The 21,171-nt window shown below is 43.0% G+C and overlaps 1 protein-coding gene across 2 annotated transcripts in view; it reads left to right on the top strand.

The window, feature by feature from the left end:
* Positions 1–21,171, top strand: part of Hsd17b4 (hydroxysteroid 17-beta dehydrogenase 4) — a 55,766-nt gene that overhangs the window by 25,615 nt on the left and 8,980 nt on the right. For both annotated transcript variants that reach the window (XM_042672485.1, XM_042672487.1), the window contains exons 13-21: positions 690–926; positions 3,041–3,092; positions 6,453–6,524; positions 9,525–9,628; positions 12,040–12,105; positions 15,091–15,160; positions 15,716–15,822; positions 16,814–16,900; positions 18,965–19,051. In XM_042672485.1, coding sequence (XP_042528419.1) covers positions 690–926; positions 3,041–3,092; positions 6,453–6,524; positions 9,525–9,628; positions 12,040–12,105; positions 15,091–15,160; positions 15,716–15,822; positions 16,814–16,900; positions 18,965–19,051 — 882 coding nt within the window. The remainder of the gene's footprint in view (positions 1–689; positions 927–3,040; positions 3,093–6,452; positions 6,525–9,524; positions 9,629–12,039; positions 12,106–15,090; positions 15,161–15,715; positions 15,823–16,813; positions 16,901–18,964; positions 19,052–21,171) is intronic.

The raw sequence follows: 21,171 nt of genomic DNA, 5'->3' as shown, positions 1-21,171 counted from the left end.
AAAAACAAACCACAATTTTACTGTTGCTATTAAGGGGTTGGACAGAGGGGTTACCACATCGTAAGACAGAGTCCCCCCCCCCTTCCTCCCTCTCCAGAGGGGTTACCACATCGTAAGACAGGCCATGAGTTCCCCCCCTTCCTCCCTCTCCAGAGGGGTTACCACATCGTAAGACAGAGTCCCCCCCCTTCCTCCCTCTCCAGAGGGGTTACCACATCGTAAGACAGGCAATGAGTTCCCCCCCTTCCTCCCTCTCCAGAGGGGTTACCACATCATAAGACAGGCAATGAGCCCCCCCCCCCTTCCTCCCTCTCCAGAGGGGTTACCACATCGTAAGACAGGCAATGAGTCCCCCCCCCTTCCTCCCTCTCCAGAGGGGTTACCACATCGTAAGACAGGCAATGAGTTCCCCCCCCCTTCCTCCCTCTCCAGAGGGGTTACCACATCGTAAGACAGAGTCCCCCCCCTTCCTCCCTCTCCAGAGGGGTTACCACATCATAAGACAGGCAATGAGTCCCTACCCCCCCCCCCCCCCCACACACACACCCTTTTGGACACGGTCACCTCTTCCTTTGCTTTTCTCTGGCTCTCCCCTCCCACCCCTGCCCACATCTAGGCACAGCTATGTAAACAGTTAATATTCTGACAACAATATCAATGAGAAAATCATGTCTTACAACTTGTTACAGGACAGCGCTATTGGCTATAAACTCCCTTCTTTTTCCACCGCGTACACCCAACTGGACACTATCATGTATGCCCTTGGCGTGGGGGCGTCAGTCAGAGACCCGGAGGATCTGAAGTTTGTTTACGAGGGGAGCTCCGACTTCTCCTGTCTGCCCACCTTTGGTGTTATTGTTGCTCAGAAGTCTTTGATGGATGGAGCGCTGGCCGAGGTGCCTGGGCTTTCAATCAACCTTATGAAGGTATGCCTAATACAGAACTTCTACTTGACCTTGCTTCTGCTTCTCTACATGCTGATAGATGTGTATATGTTGTGGATAGGTTCATCTACATGTGTACAATTTTAATGTAGTTTGCAGTGGTTGGTTCTAGAATAGAGAGTAAGCACATCATCTGATTTTTTAATTTTAAGAATAACAGTGGGAGTTAAAGTGCTAGCCCAAATCCGGTAGTTCTGTGCAGTTCCACAAGCCAGACAAAACGCTGTTGATCCTTTCTCTGCCAGGTCCTGCTATTTGGCCAAGGTCAGTAGATTCTCCCGGCTTTAGTCTCCGTACCTGTAGGGAGCGTGTGGGGACGAGAGAAGAAGGCCCTCCGGGTGGTGGCCAGTAGAGCTGCAGAGGAACGAAGGGTGACTCGGTCCCTGGGTGACACACGGATTAACACGGAGCCACTGCAACCCTCTGAGCCAGGGAGTGGCGTGACCAGCCGTGTTCACTGTGGTCCAGCCGTGGTGTGAGACTCAGTCTGGCCAGAGTGTTAGGGCAGCCAGACCGCAATGCTGGGAAGCCACCCTCCAGTCTCTCACAGCGACTCACATCCAAGAGCTAGATGTGAGGAAGCAGGGGACAACGGAGGACAGCTGACCACACACACCAGAGTTCAGGTCCTGCCCTGTTCAGAGGTTGAGGAGTTGGGCAAGAGTTCCCAAAAGACTCAGACGTGTAACCCGAGCACTGTGAAGGGAGACAAGCCAAGTGAGTGAAGTAGTCCCATCAGTCAGGAAGGAGTGAGGGCTTCTTAGTGTGTGCTGGTCCTGGGACTTGAACCGAGGGTTTGTACTTTTTAACATGTTTTTTATTGTAACAATACTGTACAGAGGGGTTACAGTTGGACGAGTAGGGTAATGAGGGCATTTCCTATTGAGCATTGTTACTTGGGTGTGTACTCTTGCTCACAAGCAAGTATACCCTTTTTGCTCACAGTTTGTGTTCTTCCACTTGAGCCATGCCTCCACTCCCAGTTTTCTGCTGGCTAATTGGAGGAGGGTTTGTTTGTTCTTGGCCGGGGCTGGCTTTGAACCTCAGTCTTCAGATCTCAGCCTCCTGAGTAGCTAGGATTACGATGTGAACCACCAGCGCCTGATAGGAACGAGTAATTGTAAGATAAGGGTATATTTTAGTCCTGGTTTTGAGATCAGCAATGATTGGTCAGTCATAGAGCCATGAGCAGAGTTGTGACTTTGATTGTGTTGATTGTCTCATTGCTAATGGTCCCATTTGAGGGGACAGGAAATTATTAGGGTATCTGATGAAGCGGGGATGGAGGCCAGGATTAGATGCTGCACAGTTGATTGTTAGTCACTCTTCTGTTCCACATGACACTCCTGTTCTTCTGTTGGATAATGTAAGAGCAGAACCTTTAAGCAGATATCACAAACTGTCAGAGTTGGAAATCATAAATGGTACCCTATTTTGTGACCATGAGTGATGGCCAGCTGGAGTTTGCACCTCCATTTTCCCTGGAGTTTCCAGGCTGTTTGACACAGACAGTAGTCATTTAGTTAACTTATTTTACTTTCTTTCTATCTCTGTCTTTTCCTTTCTCCCCTCTGGATTTAGAGAAATTTTAGAAAAATACATGTATATTGTTTTGCTTTGAAACACTGAGGTTAAACATCGCTATTAAGTTATGGTGTTCTAAGTTATCCACTCCCGTAGATAAATTTTGATATCTAAAGGACTGTGGGCAGCGTGTGCTTTGAACGTGATTTTAAGGCTTATCTTTGTTGAGTCATTTCAGCTTGGCAAGTATTGCCTGAAGTTGCCAGAGCTGGCCTATTTATCTGTTCACAGATGAACTTACTGGAGGTCTGCCATGTTCTGGGCCCCGAGGGAGCACTTGGACTACAGCTGGGGTTAGTCTCTGGTGCTAGCCAGCAAGGGTTTCTGAATCCTGGAAAGACAGCGGCGTCTTTACTCTAAAAGTGCTGCTTGTCTTAGGAGGAGGACTGATTATGTGTATCACAGTTAGTGGAAGTCAAACAAGGCCTGTATGTGTGAGCCCACAATAACACGTCACTGGGATGAGGGATATCCTCACAGATTGTTAATGAATTTCTCTTTCACTAACACAGCTTCTTCACGGAGAGCAGTACCTGGAGTTATATAAGCCACTTCCTAGAGAAGGTGGGTTATTACACACTATTCTGTACCATAATTTATTTTCTGATCATCTTCCAAGATGCCATTGTATTAAACTGGTGTAGAGGAACCCAGTGAGGGTTATCAGCAGAGAAACCAGTCAAGATTGAGGTTATTCGGTTATTCTAGAGATTGATGTTAGCAAGTAAGTACTTGTTTTGGTTCCATAGTAATCTTAGAATAAATTTCTCTAAGACAACATCTTACCTGGGTTGATATATGTGTTATTAACAATGGCATGGATCGTTTCTGTGTGTATTCCAGATTTAGTTGTCATTAAGTGTGGTGATTTACTTATTTATTATGGGCCTGGGTGCTGCCCCTTAGCTCTTGAGCTCAAGGCGAGTACTCTACCATTTGAGTTACAGTGCTACTTTGGCTTTTCCCTCTTATATGGTACTGAGGAATGGAACCCAAGGCCTCATGCATGCAAGCACTCTACCACTGAGCCACCTTCCCAGCCCAATTTTTTTTTATTCTTTAGTCTTGATACAGATTTCATAAAGCAGGCAGTGTTGAAAAATATAAAGCTGCCTCTAATTATGTTTTCTCCATTTTTTCCTTTTGGAGATATTAAGACCCAGACTACCTTAAAAACTTTTTTTTTTTTTACTGTTTTTCTTAGTGCGTCACTGTAATTTGGTAAATTTGACTTGTTTCTTTGGCCATATAAAGTGGTCAAATACAAAAATCAGTATTCATTTATCATTTCACATTCTATTATGTCGAGGTCAGCAAGTCGCTAGAATCTACTGTCATTTGTTCTTGAGCCTTTATATTTTACTAGAAATGTGACAGGATTTTTCACTCAGTGTATTCAAGCACATGTTTTCAAACCTTTTGTTTTCTCTGCCATGGTGCTGTGACTGGAGACTGTGTGCATCACCTGTGTGCTAGTGCAGTGTGCAAAGCGTAGTCGAGTATCAGACATCCTCTGCCCTGGTGCGTATCGCAGTCACGGGGGTCAGGAATGAAGTGTGGATTCTGGACTCCGGCCCTGGAGGTTGTGTGGGTGTGCTCACAAGTGTCCTCCTCCCGTCTGGGGCAAGGCGCAGCCCGGGCCGCCGCTTAGTGCAGCCAGAAGAATGTGCTGGCTTCTGCCCTGAGGGAGAGATGATAACACAGTGTCAGAAACAGGAAGGCTAGAATACTCCTCAGTTTCTTCCTCCTCATCCCCAAGTTAGCTTCTTAGATTGTTCCAGTAGTGTCTGTACATTTTCATTATGTAGTTTTAACGTTTACTCTCTAATAAATGTGAATGTTCAAAATCTGAGAGTTTAGAACTTTTTAGATCCTAGAAAAGCAAACCAAATGACCACTGATTACCTTCTGTGTACAAAGCAGATACAGCACTGATGGGACCGCGCCAGCTAGTCTTAGCAGCATCTTGTCAGCCACAGGGCAGTACGGAGCAAGACAAGATGGAGAGAAAGAAACTTAACAGTAGTACTGTATGTCCCGCCCATGAACCAGAACACACTCTATTCTAGAATACACTGGTCTCTACATGTTCTGAGTTTGAGTTTGTTCTTGTAATGTTTCTCTATGATGTCATTCTCTATAGATGTCTTTGACAAGGTATTGTTAGTGCAGAAGAATGCATTATTTCACCTGGGAAGTGTGGTGTTGATATAAAGTCACCAACTTTGAGTTTCTTTTTTTCTTTCTTTCTTTTTTTCTTTTTTTTTGGGGGGGGTCTGGTGTGGGGCCTGAACTCTGGGCCTGGGCACTGTCCCTCAGCTCTTCAGCTCAAGGCTAGCACTCTACCACTTGAGCCACAGCACCACTTCCGGCTTTTTTCTTTTTGCTTATGTGGTGCTGAGGAATCGAACCCAGGGCCTCAGGCATGCAAGGCAAGCGCTCTACCACTGAGCCACCTTCCCAGCCAACTTTGAGTTTCTTACAGAGAATATGTGATCTCCAAATATTAATATACGTAACAATGATTTTGAGCATTTTGCAAATATAATTATGCCAGATTTCCAGGATAGACTGTCATTGAACTGATTTTGTTAGTGTAGATTTAACCTTTTTTCCTTAAGTACTCATTTAGCTAATTTTCCAAAATGATAACATGCTCATTAGAAAAGCAGAAAATAAAATAAAAATAAATAATAAATGTCTGTAATCGTGTATGTACTTATCTGCTGTGTGCCGGTTGGTAATCTAATCGTGAAACAGACATTGCTCTTGGGCAGACAGGGTTTAGCGTCTGTGTAGGAGATGAGGCAGTGGTCAGCATCGTGCGGCATGCGATGGGAGAAGTCTGGAGAGCACAGGCACACAGGGCCGCCTCTAGCCCAGGACCAGACTGGACGCTGGGAAAGCTTCTTGGTGAACAGGAACCCACTCTGCAACCTGAGGGCTGATTAAGATGTAGCCGTGTAGGGAGGAGGCTGGAGTGTGTTGAGCCCTTCATGAAAAGTTTAGGAGTGAGTGAGCCGAAAGTATGGCTGCTGGGGAAATGAAAAAAGCTCAGGCTTCCCAAGGACTAGCTGGGGAGGACAGGGAGATTCCAGCTAGGGAGAGTGAAGAAGAGTCTTGAAGGGCCTTAGAAGGCAGGCTCAGGAAGCTATAGCCGTGAGTCTAAACGGGGAGCAGGACTGGGGGGCCGTTGACACAAGGCTGGGCGCTCCCTGGCTGCCTCTCACCTCCGGCACTTACTAAGTTACTTACATCTAGAGTTTTTCTGTGTATGTCCCCTCCAGTCCACTTCCTTCACTGTCTCTCTGCCTCAATTCTTGTTTCCCAGGCTTACTAACTTCTTACTGCATGCCACTGTGTTTGCATTTGTCAGTTTAAAGCCTCAAGTGGCAGTCCATAGACTGCAGGGTAAAGTGAAGTGGTTGTATGACTTCTTACCAGTCTCAGCACTCTCTGAGACTCTCTGAAGCATGACTGTGCAGATGGGTGGTTAGCATCCACTCATTGAGAGAACAAACAAGGAAGAGGAAGAGGGTGAGTGTACCCTTAAGGAAGGATTATCTGTTGCGATGCCTCAGTTAAAAGAGGAGACAGAGGCCATAAGAAGACAGAAACATTAGAAAGAAACCAGTGGAGATTTGAGAAGGAACTGGGCAGATGGTAATGGTGCTCAGTGACTGTTGAATGGATGACAGTTCAGACACCAGCGGAGTTGCTGACATTAAAAATGGCTGTGCTTAAAGATCCCATTCATCACAAGTGTTAGTACTTCAAATGAAGGGATTTACTATTCTGAATTAACCAAGTTTTGTCCAATGTGCTCAAGAAAATTATTTCAAACTAATTTGCTGAAATTACAGTGAAAAAATTAAAAATCCTTTCATGTCTTAATACAATAATTTGTGTTACTTTTCATTTTAGGAAAATTAAGATGTGAAGCAGTTATTGCTGATGTCCTAGATAAAGGATCCGGCCTTGTGATTCTTTTGGATGGTAACTACAGTTCTTAAACTAGAGTTATTGGACTGATCGGCTTTATATGTAATGTAACACCACAGACAGTGACCATTCGCCTTTATGGTGGAAGCATTTGAGAACTACTTTTCTTTTGTGGTGTGCTAAGGCTTGACCTGAGGCCCTTGTGCTCTTGCTTTTCGGCTCAGAGCCAGTATTCTACCAGTGCAGTCACACTTCCATGTCTGCCTTTTCTTGATGGTTAGTTGGAGATGAGTTTCGGGGATTGGTCTAACAGGGCTGACTTCAGACTGTGATCCTTAGATCTTAGCCTTCTGAATAGCTAGGATTACTGTGTGAACCACTGGTTTATCCATTATTATTATCATTATTACTACTAATATTATTATTGGTTGTATATCCTGGAACTTAGTGTGTGGGCTTTGTCCCTGGGCTTTTCTGCTCAAAGATAGCACTCTACCACCTGAGGGACTTTTCTTCCTGACCTGGCTTTGAACCATCATCCCCAGATCTGAGCCTCCTGAATAGGATTACTGGTGTAAGCCACCAGTGCCAGGTGGTCTTACCCATTCTTTAGGAAGGAAGGAGGGAAGGGAGAAGAAAGTAATTGGGGCATTTCAGTGGATTTAAAACAACACAACGAAAGCGCCAAGGTAAGGAATATGGCTTGAATACAAATCAAGAGAGAATTGCATTTGCTGGAGCAGAAGGAATGTTGAGTAGCTATCAATTGATAGGTTGTGTCACTGATAATCTTTTCTGTGTTAGCTACTGTAAAATTGCAAAATATTTGACCACTGGATCATTATTCTTTTTTTTTTTTTTGGGTCTGGTCGTGGGGCCTGAACTCTGGGCTTGGGCGCTGTCCCTCAGTTCTGCAGCTCAAGGCTAGCACTCTACCACTTGAGCCACAGCGCCACTTCTGGCTTTTTTCTTTTTGCTTATGTGGTGCTGAGGAATCGAACCCAGGGCCTCAGGCATGCAAGGCAAGCGCTCTAACACTGAGCCACCTTCCCAGCCCCTGGATCATTATTCTTAATGCTAGTTTAGATTTTCAACTTGTACAATTAAACTTATCGGACTCATAGTTAAAATGTACCATATCCCACATTTTATCTGCATTAGGAAAATAAAATGATAGCAGTCTAATAAATAGTTAAATGTAAGTTTTACTAATAGTTAACTAGTAAGCTGAACTAATTAAACTAGCCAAACTAGTAAGTTAAACTAGTAAGTTTAGTAGTTAAATATAAGTTACAGATATGTTACTAATAATTTATTTCTGTGAAAGTTTAAGAGGAAAAGAGATAGTAAAAGCTTGCAGGAAGTTTGATATTGCTCAGTTACTAATAATTTATTTCTGTGAAAGTTTAAGAGGAAAAGAGATAGTAAAAGCTTGCAGGAAGTTTGATATTGCTCAGTATGTGGAATACAGGCCCAGTCTCTTTGGTTGTAGATGACTTGGGTTGGCTGGGGTTGTATGTTGACACATTTTCTCACGTGAAAACCTACCACTGTGTGAGTGGTCTGCCTCCGGCCTGCGGCCTGCACCTGCTGCCCACCTGTACAGCTGCTGCATGCTGCAGCTCAGGAAGATGAACCACAGTGGGCTGTGAGGAACTTGCCTTCCTTTTAGCTTAATGTATTGAAAACATTTGTCATTCTGGAGGTTGGCCAACGTCTGGCTAAAATTCTCCAGTTGTCTCTTGGTCACTGCAACCTGCTGCCCCCTTCCTTCTCTCTGAGCTACTTACTTTCCCTCAGTTATAACCTGGTCACTGGCTACCATGGACATGTAATAGGAATTACAGTTTAGATAAAATTAGGAGTATTATCTTTAGGTAAGAACCTTACTTTTTTTTTTTTTTTTAACCAAAACACTGCTGCTTTCCAATTGGTTTTTCTTTCTAATTAACCGAGTTTTTAAAAAGAGTAGTTTTAGATTAACCACAATATTGAGCAGAAAATACAGGAAGTTCTCTTTTGGCCCTAGCACATGTAACTTCTGGAAGAGTGGCCTTCACTGACACAGAGTTAGCACTCACAGTTGGTCTGTCACGGGCACACTCCTGAAGAGCACTGTGAAATGGATCCATCCATAGGTTATGACTCATTTTAGTGGGGAAGTCCTCAGGTTTGCCGGCTGAGCTTCCCCTACACCCACTGCCGGCAGCCACTGCCCTTTTCTGTCTTGACAGTAAAAACGATCTCCCGGATTCCAGTGTGCAATTCAAAATCACATTTGAAGTGCTTTGACCTAGATATAAAGCAGACAGTACTAAAACCCCAGTGGATGAGTGGAGGGACAGCTCTGTCCCTTAACCTCTGCTCATCTGCTAACTTGCTTGCTCGTTTATCGGCTGACTTACTAGTTAACTCAGGGCCCTTTTTTGTACAACCTTCTAGTTTCTGAGACTATGATGAGCCCCTGGTGGCCACCCCTTTCTTCCTTCTGTGTTCTGTGCTCTTATCCAGTGCTTTGGCATAGAGCATTAGGAAGTTTTGAATGTGGTCCCATGCATTTTTTTTTTGGTCGGTCATGGAACTCAGCTCTTCAGCTCAAGGTGAGCGCTCTACCGCTTGAGCCACAGAGCCAATTCCAGTTTTATAGTGGTTTATTGTAGATAAGAGTCTCACGGACTTTCCTGCCTGGGCTGGCTTTGTACCACAATCCTCAGATCTCAGCCTCCTGAGTAGCTAGGATGACAGGCATGAGCCACTGGCGTCCGGCTGTCCCTTGCATTTTCTAGTGGAAATTTCTGTGGTGTTTATGGTAGAAAAAAATTGAAATATATATCAGTTGGGGTCTTTTAAGAAATGAGAGAAACTGCAGTTTCCTAGTATTTGTGAAGCTCTTCTTTCTGCCATCCAGAAATCAATGATTAATGCATTGAAATGAATGTGTTGGGTTATTTGTAATTTAGAGGCCCTTTCAGTAGGTGATTTCTGTCTTAAACTTGTAAAGGTATGGTTAGCTAGTTTGGTTTTTAATAATTCCTTTTTTCCCTGTTTTTGTAGTCTATTCTTACGTGGAAAAGGAGCTTATCTGTTATAATCAGTTCACTATCTTTGTTGTTGGCTCTGGAGGCTTTGGTGGTAAACCAACATCAGAAAAAGCCAAGGTAAGGCGTGGCTTTTAAAATACCTACTATACATCTTTATAATGATTCAGTACTATGTATGCAGTGTGTATTAAATCAGAATAATGATGATACTATCTGTTCAAACACTGATCATGTTTATGTGTGCTACTGTGGTACTCTACTCATTCATTTTCTTTGTAAATGGTTCTAACCTATAGTTACTTTGCTGCGTTAGAAACCATAAGTCCTATGCCCGAGAAGTCCTCGCTGTGCTTGGAGAGTAGCTGCTTTTGTCATGGCATCTTGCACTTTAGGAGACTAGGACCGTCCTGTTCTGCGGTGTGGTGTGGCCGGTGGTGTCCCCAGAGCACTACCTCAGAGCACTAGTGTTAGTGAGCTGTCTGGGCTGTGGAGCACGGTAGTGCTTTGGAAGCTTTGGCTCCAGGCTCCTCAAGCCCATCTCCTCACTGTCAGAAGAAGGTACTATGTGAACTTTAAATAGCTGGGGTTTTCTGTATTTTTAAATTTAAACTATTCTTAAACAGAAGACCATTTTTGTTTGTTGGCAGTGGTGACTTGATCACCCTTAAGCAACTGAAGTTGAAATGAAAGGAAAAGGCACTGGAAGTAAGAACTCTTTGTCCAGCTGTGCTGATCTAGTTTATGCAAAGAATCTCCTGGTAGAAAAGCAGTTTGTATAAGATTGGTGGGGAGAGCTTTGGCTTCCCATGGGGTGAGGGCAGGAGGGCAAGGTGGATTTACACGTCACAACTGGCCTGGCTGGCCTTTTTCTTTCCACTATACACGTAAGTAGCTGCTTCTTGTAGTGTTTCTCCCTCGGGCTTCTCTGAAGCTCACTCCGAATTCTTTCCACTATACACGTAAGTAGCTGCTTCTTGTGGTGTTTCTCCCTCGGGCTTCTCTGAAGCTCACTCCGAGGATGTTAGAGGTATACACACAAATCTTCAAGTTAGCAGTCAGTCCTGAGAGACATGAAGGCCAGCACTGATTCCAAATGACTGTTGCAGAGGTAGTAATTGGAGAAAACAGTTCCCAGATTGTAAGAGTTTACTGAAGATATTGACACAATTTAAAAAAGTTAGCAAAGGAATGCACATACTACTGCTCCTGTGTTTTATGCTAAGATTTGTTGCTCTCAGACTGTGTAAAACAAAATTTATTCACGTTTTCTGAATACTAAAAATCTTACTGTACTGATTGGTAAACTAAAACAAAACCAAACAAAAACAAACCCTGGAAGTCCCCACTAGCTTTTTGGTGGCTGTTACTGAACTTTCATCCGCCATTTCTCCAGCCTTTCCAGTTTCTAATGAATACTGTCCTCTTCACTCTTCTACAGGATTGACTTAGTACTTTCTGGAAAGTACAAAGTGGTATCTGTCTTATTTTAGTTAACATAATGGCCTGTTTGATAGCAGAGTATTCCATTGTGTGTGTGGATTGTATTTGATGGTTGTCTGGTTATTATGTCAGTGGAACTTAGTGCAACTGTGGCTGTGGCTAACTGGCCTTCTGTAGTAGGGGGTACTACAGACATCTAGGAGATACTTCAAGACCACTTACCCAACTATCACTGCTCCAAACCTTGGAGAGTCTGCAATTACAGAGCAAAAAACACACCCTGCAGACTGTACTGCATACAAATAAAACACAGGAGTGCATTTCCTGTGAAAGTTGGAAAATAGAAGCCTCGCATCTGCATCTTCCCCAAGGGCTTTTATTATCATGGTTTTTGTTTTGTTATTTTGGTAGGAGGTATGGAGAGGAGTTTTCAAGTATGAATTTGGTACATATCTAGGCTTGGCATTAATAATGAAAAATAACTTTAATTCTCTTAATGCTCTATAAGAAAAAAGCTGGATTTATAGAAGAAACTATGTAATACGGACAAAACAATTTGGTTTTTGTTATAGAATGCTGAACAGTAGATATTAGCTATTTGAATATAATTTAAACTTTGGTGGAAATCAGTTACAAATTTGCTCACATTGTTACTTTTGACATGTTCCTAAGTTTTCTTTAGTATTTTTACTTGTTGGTTTTAAGAGATCATGGTCATTTAGGATGTGTTGGTGACTGAGTTTAAAATACTTCATTTTGTTTAGATGGTAATTAATATACGCAAGGATGGTAAAAGACCAGTTTTAAAGACGGACTCAATTGAGATTGAATAATTCTTAGGGCTGTCATTGTCCTGCTTTCTCTCCTTTGTGATCTGAAGACTGGATCTGATTATATAATTCCTTACATTCGAAAGAATTAGGAAAATTGTAATTCACTTAAAACTAGGAGTGTCATTTAAAATGTTATCCTGAACATAAGGCATTTAAAACATAAGGCATTTAGTCTACTGAAACAAGGTTGTCCACATTAGATAGAATCCAGCATCCGTAGTACGAGATGACATGTCATTGTTTTTTAAATTTCAGGTATCTGTGGCCACACCTAGTAGGCCTCCTGATGCTGTACTTACAGATACCACCTCACTTAATCAGGTAAGCAAGGCTGTTGGTCAGAAAGAAGAGGTGTCCAGTGAGTTTAGGCCAAAATGGAGCATCTCAGGTATAGTGAGGAGGTGATTTGTTTTCTGATAGAGGAGGTAAAATGCCTTGTCTGTGGGCAGTACCAAGTAGCCATAGGACGGGCGGAGACCTCAGGATTCTGCTCTCTCGGATCCAGAAGGCTGTGGTGTGGACAGAGTTCTTAGGCCTCTGCAGTAGGTCAGCATGAAACCATTATTCACTTGTTTTGTGATATGAATTCTGATGTGTTTGATCTGAGGACTTATGCTTCCTAGAAAGCAGAAGTCTGAATTTCAGAAATGGTCTATTCAAGTAATCAAGTGATGGAAAGAACACTGTTTTCAGTCTTCAGGTTAGTTTTTCTGTTTTTGGCAATACCGTACTGGTGTTTGAACTCGGTGTCTTGAGCACGGTAGTCAGGTGCTCTTCCACTTGAATCACACCCAGATAGGGTCAAGATGACTGAGACGCACCCCTGTCTCCACACAGCTGATTGCCCCATGGCCTTCCTTCCCCCCCCCCTCCCCCCCCGCCAACTCGTGCTTGTTTACAGCAGAGGACCTAAGGTCATTCTGGCTGCTTTGTCACCGTGTGCTTGGTGCCCACTTGCTCATTTCCCCTACAGTTGTGTGATTTTGCATGTTTCTGCTGTCCTTTGTCTCACACTTGTCTTCTGTGGAACAAAGCTTATTAGTTTAACTCTTCCTTCCAGGGCCCTCATTTTACTTTTGTTATTTCCACCGTGGTCCATCTGTGTCTCATCTCAGTCTTGAGCATCTCCACCTTCCTTGTCAGTGCTCTTGGTAGAAGGAGAGGGCCTTACCTGGGAGCTTCTTTAAGCACACTGAACCACGCGCTCTGCCTCCAGGCCAAGTCAGAGGCCCTGGGCCGCTGTCTCTAAAGTTGCTTGATGTTTGTCTTTGAGTGTCTCTCACCGGACATATCTAGTCAGACCTCCTTTGGTTCTCGTGCACTGCTTTAGTTTCCTCCACTGCTCTCCTTACATGTATGCTGGATCTTTTTATGTTTCTGTGCTCTTTTAGTTTTTACGCTCACTTTCATGGTTCATTTTCTCTTTCTTCCGTCTCAGTATATTTACATTTGCTCATGTTCTTTGGGTATTTTATTTTTATTTAGTCGTCATTTTTTATAGTACTTCAATTTTTTTCATCTGTTTCTCTCCTGAGTCAATCTTGAGTTTACTTTTTGGTTTCTTCATGCTGCTATTCTTGTTTTCGAATTTCAGATTCCCAGTATTTTTGTCCCTATATATTTAGTATTTTTGTTCTGTCTGTCTGTCTGTCTCTCTGTTGTACTGAGGATTGAACCCAGAGCCTTGAGCCTGCTAGGCCAGTGTTCCATGCTGAGCCTTGCCACGTGGACTGCTTGACAGATAAGAGTTGGTTAGTGCCTGGAGTGCTCTGCCTAGGCTCTCGGCAGTGTCGGCATGACAGGCAGCCTCCGTGAGTGCAGGTTCCCTCGATGTGGCCCCGTCTCTGCCTAGGCTGCTGGGACCTGCTGTCCTCCTGGTCTCAGCTCTCCTGTTGCTTCGGGTTAGGCGTGCATGCGCACAGCTAGGAGTCAGAGGAGGCGTCTCAAACTTTTCTGCTCAGGTTGGCCTTGAACTGCAGTCCTGTCTTAAGAATTACAGAAAACATTTTCTGCAAATCAAACGTGCTAACCAAGACTCATCAGCAATTAAAAAAGCCGTCTATGCTGGTGTGGCTCAGCAACCCTCCACAATTTATAGTGCATCTGGCAAGGGAAGACGGGTGGAGGCAGACCCTGAGGGTTGAGTCGGTTCATAGGTGCACTAAGTGCCCGCTATTGGCTCCTTTGTGAATTTCCCACTTTCAATTCGGTTACACAATTTCTGTTACTTGAAAAACGGACAATGTGAATGCCAGGAGTAATGTGACTTTTTCCCAATTTCTTATACCTGAATCCTACTTAAATAAATTAGTCATGTGAAGATCTGTACTAACCAGAAATAATCTTTCGGTAAGCTGTCAGGCTGTACTGCAGAGAGCTGACATTCTGGGTTTAGTGTGCTATCAAGTTTGAGAGATGGCTTTTGGCCTTGGTATGTCTAGAATTTTGTTAGGAATTTCAGTTTAGAACATTCCATTGAAAAAGTTGACATGAATTTTGCTTGGTTAGAAGAGACTATAGCCAGGCACTGGTGGCTCATGCCTCTAATCCTAGTTATTCAGGAGCCTGAAATCTGAGGGTGAAGCCAGCCTGGGCAGGAAGGTCCATGAGACTCTTGTGTCTCCTATTAACCAGTAAGCAAGTCAGAAGTAGAGCTGTGGTCAAGTTGGTAGAGCATCAGCCTTGAGAAAAATAGCTCAGGAATAGTGCCAGGCTCTGAGTTTACAACCCAGGACTGGCATAGAAAAACACTATGAACATTTTCCTTGTCTTTATTTTGTTTTAATGAGAGCAGACAAAAGGGTTCCCTCCTGTGAAGCTCTCCGTAGACGGTGATGTGTAATATCCTCCCCATTGGCCTCCCCATTGTTGAACAGCTCCTCTTCCCCACTGATTGCACGGTCAGTTACAAAACACTTAATTTTCAGGTATTCTTTTTTAGTTATTCTGTTGTTTATTCTTTTTCTTCTTTTATTTATTTATTTATTTTTTTGGTCGGCTGTGGGGCTTGAACTCTGGGCCTGGGCGCTGTCCCTCAGCTCTTCAGCTCAAGGTTGAGCGCTCTACCACTTGAGCCACAGCGCCACTTCTGGCCTTTTCTGTTTAGGTGGTGCTGAGGAATTGAACCCGGGGCCTCATGCACATGAGGCAAGCGCTCTGCCACTGAGCCCGTTTTTTCCTTTAATCAGAACATGGATTAGGGATGACAGATTCTTACAGGATAGCCAGTCATATTTCCTACTCCACATCTAATGTATTCTCAGAAAACACCAAGTGCTAGTGATACTTACAGTTGTTTCTCCACAGGCTGCTTTGTACCGCCTCAGTGGAGACTGGAATCCCTTACACATTGATCCTAACTTTGCTAGCATGGCAGGTGAGTTAATAATAGGGAATTATCTAATCACATACTTAAAGACAGTACTGCTTATATCTGGCAATCTGACTAACCTTTAAAAAATAGCTTACGCCCTCTATACAGAGAGGAGTAGAATGACAGGAAGTGGCTTGCAGGAAGTTTTGTGCTTGATGTGTGGATTATGGCAGAGCAGAGCTGCCAAGGCCAGGTCTAGGGTAGCCCGTTACCACAGGGCCTGGGACTGTGGGGAGGGGTGTCACGTGATCCAGAAGGCGTGGTCATCAGAGGAAGAGAGCAGAGAACTGAAAGGTTAGACAGGAATCATCTCCCTCATAGACACCGAAGGGAATCACTGGGCAAGTTCACCGTCACAAGCTGAAATGAAACAAGTCTTTGTGTTCCCAGATCTCTCACAGTTATTTCCTGTTTTACTCTTTCTTCCACCATTTTCTTCTAGGAAGCATTATTTACAAAATACTTTACATGTATATTAAAATGAATGGTGTAATTCAAAGACACATTTTAAGTATAACTACATGGTACCTGTGTTCATTTTAGTTTTCTGTTCCTTAGGTTTTGAGAAGCCCATATTACATGGATTATGTACCTTTGGATTTTCTGCAAGGCATGTTTTACGGCAGTTTGCAGATAATGATGTGCTGAGATTCAAGGCAATTAAGGTATATATGTTACATAATTTGAATGGTCTCTCTCTGTAATTAAGGAAACAGTTTGTCACTTAATTTAACATAAGTACTGCACTGAAGCAGTAAACATTTCTGTTACTGAATTGGCACTCAGCTCATTGTTTTCAGTAGCTATAAATAGCTCTGCTCCTCACACACCATCTTACAGGTGTAGATGTAACAGACTAGTTGGACTTTTTATGAATCAGTTTAATATAATCACATGTCAGCTTTTAAAACCTTCAGATCTGCTTTTTCTGTTTGATAGTCTGTCCTAATTTAACTAAAAGTGTGAAGGGGCTCTGTTTGGATTCTGATAAAAACATGCATCTGTAGCTCCTGATGGCTGCACATGAGCTTTAGTAGATTCAGGATTATTCACAGGCTTTCACCTGTGCCTACAATATTTTGCATAAGTGAAAGATGTAGACTCACTCAGGTGTGGAGATGCACGTTGTTCACCCTGGCACAGGGCAAGCTGGGGTAGGGCTGCATTCTCAAGCCCAGCCTGGGTCACTCAGGAAGACCCTGCTTCAGAGACCCAAGGAAAAAAAATGCATCTTTACGTAAACTGTTTACAGCAGCATCAAATGGCACCATAAAGTTGCACTGGTTTTTTTCCCCCTGCACAGCTAGAAGATACCTTTCCTTGGATAGAACTCTCAGTTATTTTTATTATCCAGTCATGTGTGCACTAACAGTAAAGTATGAGCCAAAAAGTTTTGCCTTGTGTTTCCCAGACTGACTTAGTAGCACTTTCAAGTGACTGTACTTAAATATGATAATGGTTTTCAAAGTTCGTTGGTAAACATTACTCGCTGATTTTGTACTTGGAAAGACATCGTACCATGCAGTTCTCTTTGTTAGTGTTTTCACATAGCTTTTTGTGTTTTCTTCCCTTTTTACTCATTGGCCTCCCAAATTTCCCCCACAAGTAGAAGTTTCATTTAAAACTTTTTGACTCCCAAATGCTGTTTTTTTAAAGGCTCGTTTTGCAAAACCAGTGTATCCAGGTCAAACTCTACAAACTGAAATGTGGAAGGAAGGAAACAGAATTCATTTTCAAACCAAGGTATGAATGCTAGAGTTGGCGGAGCTTTGCTTTGTTGCTCTCTTCAAGCTCTATATGATTTCATTCTCAACAGTGTTTTGTTTCTTGGATTCCACTATGTGCATATGAGATAGAAACTAGATGTTTCTTTTTACATCACTAATTGTAGTTGAAAATTAGATGCTTTATGGACCTTTTTTTGCTTATGCTTTATCTCATTAATGAAAGATCTTGCAACATCTTGCAAACCCCTAGTACAAGGGAGAATTAGAAACACTAGTGTGATAGGAAAAGTGTTCTAAAGTAATTTTACTGAGTTAAAAAATGGTTTAGAGAATAAAAGTGTATCCATTAGAGTGTTTTGAGGGAGTTATTGGTGTTCTTGTAAATTACTACAAGGTCATTCAATCATTTTTTAAGAATGTTTTTAAAAAATAATTTTTGTTAACTAACACTTTTTGGCTTGGTCATTTTGTGGACTCTGATTTGTTGATGTTGTAAGACAGGCTTCAGAAAATCTGTTCCTAACTTGCTGCTGGCCACACAGCAGGCGGTGGAGCTGAGAAGGTGCCCAGCTGGGAGTCCGGGGCCTTTTACCCATTTTTTTTCTCTTAAATTGATAACTGCAAATTTCTGCTTCTGTGGTAGTTTTAGTGCCGAAAATTCCTTCCTGCTTCTTGCTCACAGATTAGCGTTACCTACCAGTTATTTTACTAGGCAAATTCTCCTGTTGTAATGGCTTTAGTACAAGTTCACCCTCAGAGCTGGTATCTGTCTGTCTCTGCCTCTGGAGATGGGCTCTGGCCTTGAATTTGAGATCTTCCCACTTCAGCCATCCTGAGTTCTGGAGATAAAAGCTTGTATAACCACACCTGTCTGAGTCAATCTTTTTAACTCCACCCTTCTTTCACACACATAACCACACACATACACACATAAGCACGCACACACACGCACGCACACACACGCACACACACACACACACACACACACACACACGGGCTTTTCTCTGAACCTTGTTGCATATCTGCAACCCTCTCATTTTCTAGTTATTTCTCTTTTGGGGGGAGGGAGAGCCTACTGCTGTGACAGTAGAATCCAGGGTGTTGCCAATGCAAGGCAAATGCTCTGCCATTGAGCTTCACGCCTTGAATTCATTCATATCTTACTTGAAAAATGAGGCATATGCAAATAGACTGGAGATGCGTCTCAATGGCAAAGCATTAGCCACATTATGAACTCAGAAGTTTTGAGGACCATGGCTGTATTTTAAGTTTTTATTTTCACAGAATTCCACACATAATTTGTATGACTACAAACTTGGAGGACTAGGGAATAGTAATAATGCATTCTTACCATTTAAAGACATTCCAAGAAAGCCTACTTTCCTTTCAGTGCATTTGTTGTTTTGCCCGAGATCAGAAGTGCACTTTTCTATTAGTGATGCATGAGAGTCCTTTCTTCACTCCTTCCGTTTCTCCTAACTTCCTTTCCACCATGTTTTAAGAAATAATTAAACATGTTTCAAAGCAGTATGTTTGAACTGATTACAAAAAAGGAACTTACTGACGTGCATTTGGGGAGTCTTTTTATGCTTTTCACTGTGGAATCTGAAACTAGAGTTACTACTTTGAAAACTGAACGGTGGTCTGTTCCTTGCCACTTTCCCTCGGTAAGAGGAACCAAATATACCTTGAGTACTACCTCATGTAGACATTGTGTCCTGATCTCTGCTAGCACTTCTCAAATCTGTGGCTCCTCATTAATCCACTTAGGTTTCAGAAAGTAAAATCCCCTGAACACCACAGCCCGAGGCTCATCCAGACCCATTTGGTTGTTATTTTAGGGGACGAGACTTGATCATTCTAAGATTTAAGGGCTTTAGTTGATTCTGTAGCCATAGCTAATAACATTTGTATCATCTTAAACGCCTTCATGCTTATTCTTGTACCATACATCATTAGCCTTTTGTTTCCTTTTTCATACAAATATCTTTCATATGACTGTTGTTATTTACAGTGAAAGTGTGTTTCCATTGAAGCCATCAGAGTAAACTGTTGTTGCCCCTCTTCTACTCTTCATCAGGTGCAGGAAACAGGCACCATTGTCATTTCAAATGCGTACGTGGACCTTGTGCCAGCCACGGCTGCTTCTGCTGAGACACCCTCTGTGGTAGGTTCAAAACTGCTCCAAGCTTTTCCTTATTTGTGAATTTTTGAGCTGACAGCATTTTAGGAATGAATGCTTAAGCCACATTTTTTCCTGTCAAGATGTATGAAAAAATTCACAATTCTTCATGTGGACACTGATTCAAAAACAATTGAGGGAAAAGGAATATTTTGACAGCATGAAGTTTTTTGTTTTTTTGGGTCCGGTCGTGGGGACTCTGGGCCTGGGCGCTGTCCCTCAGCTCTTCAGCTCAAGGCTAGCGCTCTACCACTTGAGCCACAGCGCCACTTGCGGCTTTTTTCTTTTGGCTTATGTGGTGCTAAGGAATCGAACCCAGGGCCTCAGGCATGCAAGGCAAGCGCTCTACCACCGAGCCACCTTCCCAGCCCCGACAGCATGAAGTTTTAACAAACTTTTTACATGATCCTGGGATCTCTGAAGAAAAAACGAATTCTCCAGTGTTTGAGTGACTAAATCAGTTTTTTACGTTGAACAGTATTTTGGATAAAAATAGGTGAAAAGGCCAAATAGTCTTTTGCTTGAGTTAAAGATAGATATATAAAGATGTATATGTGCAGGTATGAAAACAGCGTATCTGTTGAAACATCTGCATTCTCTATTAACGTTTGTTAAGGCTCTTGATAAATAGATATTCTGTCTCTAAAATAACTTGTCATTGTTGAGATTTTCACACTGGTGATCTTTGCTGTTATAAACCATGTTACCACATACAAATTAAAATCTCTTAAAAATTATCTGAGATTGAAGACATACAACATTTTACTGCTATAGAGAAATTCAGGCTACATCTGAGTCCTGTTTTGTAGACCCTAGGATGTGAGTCCCTTCTTGTTTAGTATCTTTTTGAGGTTAATTTGGGACATAGGTAACCCCATTCCAAGTGTCGCTGAAAGGAGAACCCTCTTATTAAGAAGGCGCTGGTGGCTCACACCTGTAATCCTAGCTACTCAGGAGGCTGAGATCTGAGGAGCATGGGTCAAAGAGCCGGGACACGAAAGCTACCATACTCTTAGTTCCAGTTAACCAGCAAAAAGCTCAGAGTAGAGCTGTGGCTCAAGTGGTGGAGCTCTAGCTTTGAGGAAACAAACCCAAAGCAAACCTCAGGCTAGCACCCAAGCCCTGAGCAGCTCCTTCCTGCTCTCAGCCGGTCAGATGCCTCCCCCAGCGCTCTCACAAGGCTGTACCCGAGCGTGGAAGAGGACAGGACATCCGCGGCCCCAGCCCAGTCTCAGCACTTGACGGGCAGAGGACAGTCTGCATGTTTTGCAGAGACCTTCCCTCCCATCTGCTGCTCACCTTTCCCTCCAATTAGTAAGTGCTTTGGTCCAGTAAATTACACCACAGATCCATCCGTCTGAAGGACCTGGTTTTCTCTGTTTGGAGGTGCAAGCCTGGTGGGGTGAGGGGCTCTCTGTGCTAAGCAGACTGAATTCAGGCCAGTAAGGGTGAGTCTACTCCAAACTCTCTGTTCTTTCTGTGGCTAAGTCCCCCAAGAGAAAAGGTGAGAAGGAACTAATGATTTGTGAAAGCAAATGAATATCCCATCCACCTAGTGCACAGGACTTGATAATGGCTTAATAACATGGCCATGTCCCGCCAGACCAACTCTACCCAGGAGATAAACCCTAGCTTTGGTCATGGTGGCCTAGGAATCTGGGTTTCAGAGCACACATAAAAGCCTTAACTTAGACTTTCATGTTTTAGAATTATCATGGCCTTCATGTTTAAACCTCTATTTTTGAGTTGTCTAGTAAAGGAGAGATGCATCTTTCTTTTTGGGTTTTTTGTAACTATAAATGCAGTGATCTGTGTCTTTAAATTATTTTCTGTAACAGTGTTTGTTATCCCAGCCAATTACAGCAAAACAGTGGAGCAGCTATTGAGGAGGCTAAGATCTGAGGATCACGGTTCAAAGCCAGCCCGGGCAGAAAAGTCAGTGAGACTCTTATCTCCAACTAACCACTAGAAAACTGGAAGTGGTGCTGTGGCTCAATCGGTAGAGTGCTCACCTTGAGCTGAAGAGTGCAGGGATAGTGCCCAAGCCCAGAGTTCAAGACCCACGACCTACAAAAAACAAAAACAAACAGTGGAGCATGTAATTG

The sequence above is a fragment of the Dipodomys spectabilis genome, unplaced genomic scaffold, assembly GCF_019054845.1.
Source record: "Dipodomys spectabilis isolate Male_0828 unplaced genomic scaffold, ASM1905484v1 ptg000714l, whole genome shotgun sequence".
Classification (NCBI taxonomy): Eukaryota; Metazoa; Chordata; class Mammalia; order Rodentia; family Heteromyidae; genus Dipodomys; species Dipodomys spectabilis.
The sequence above is the reverse complement of the archived record's forward strand: the minus strand, read 5'-3'. Positions and strand labels throughout refer to the sequence as shown.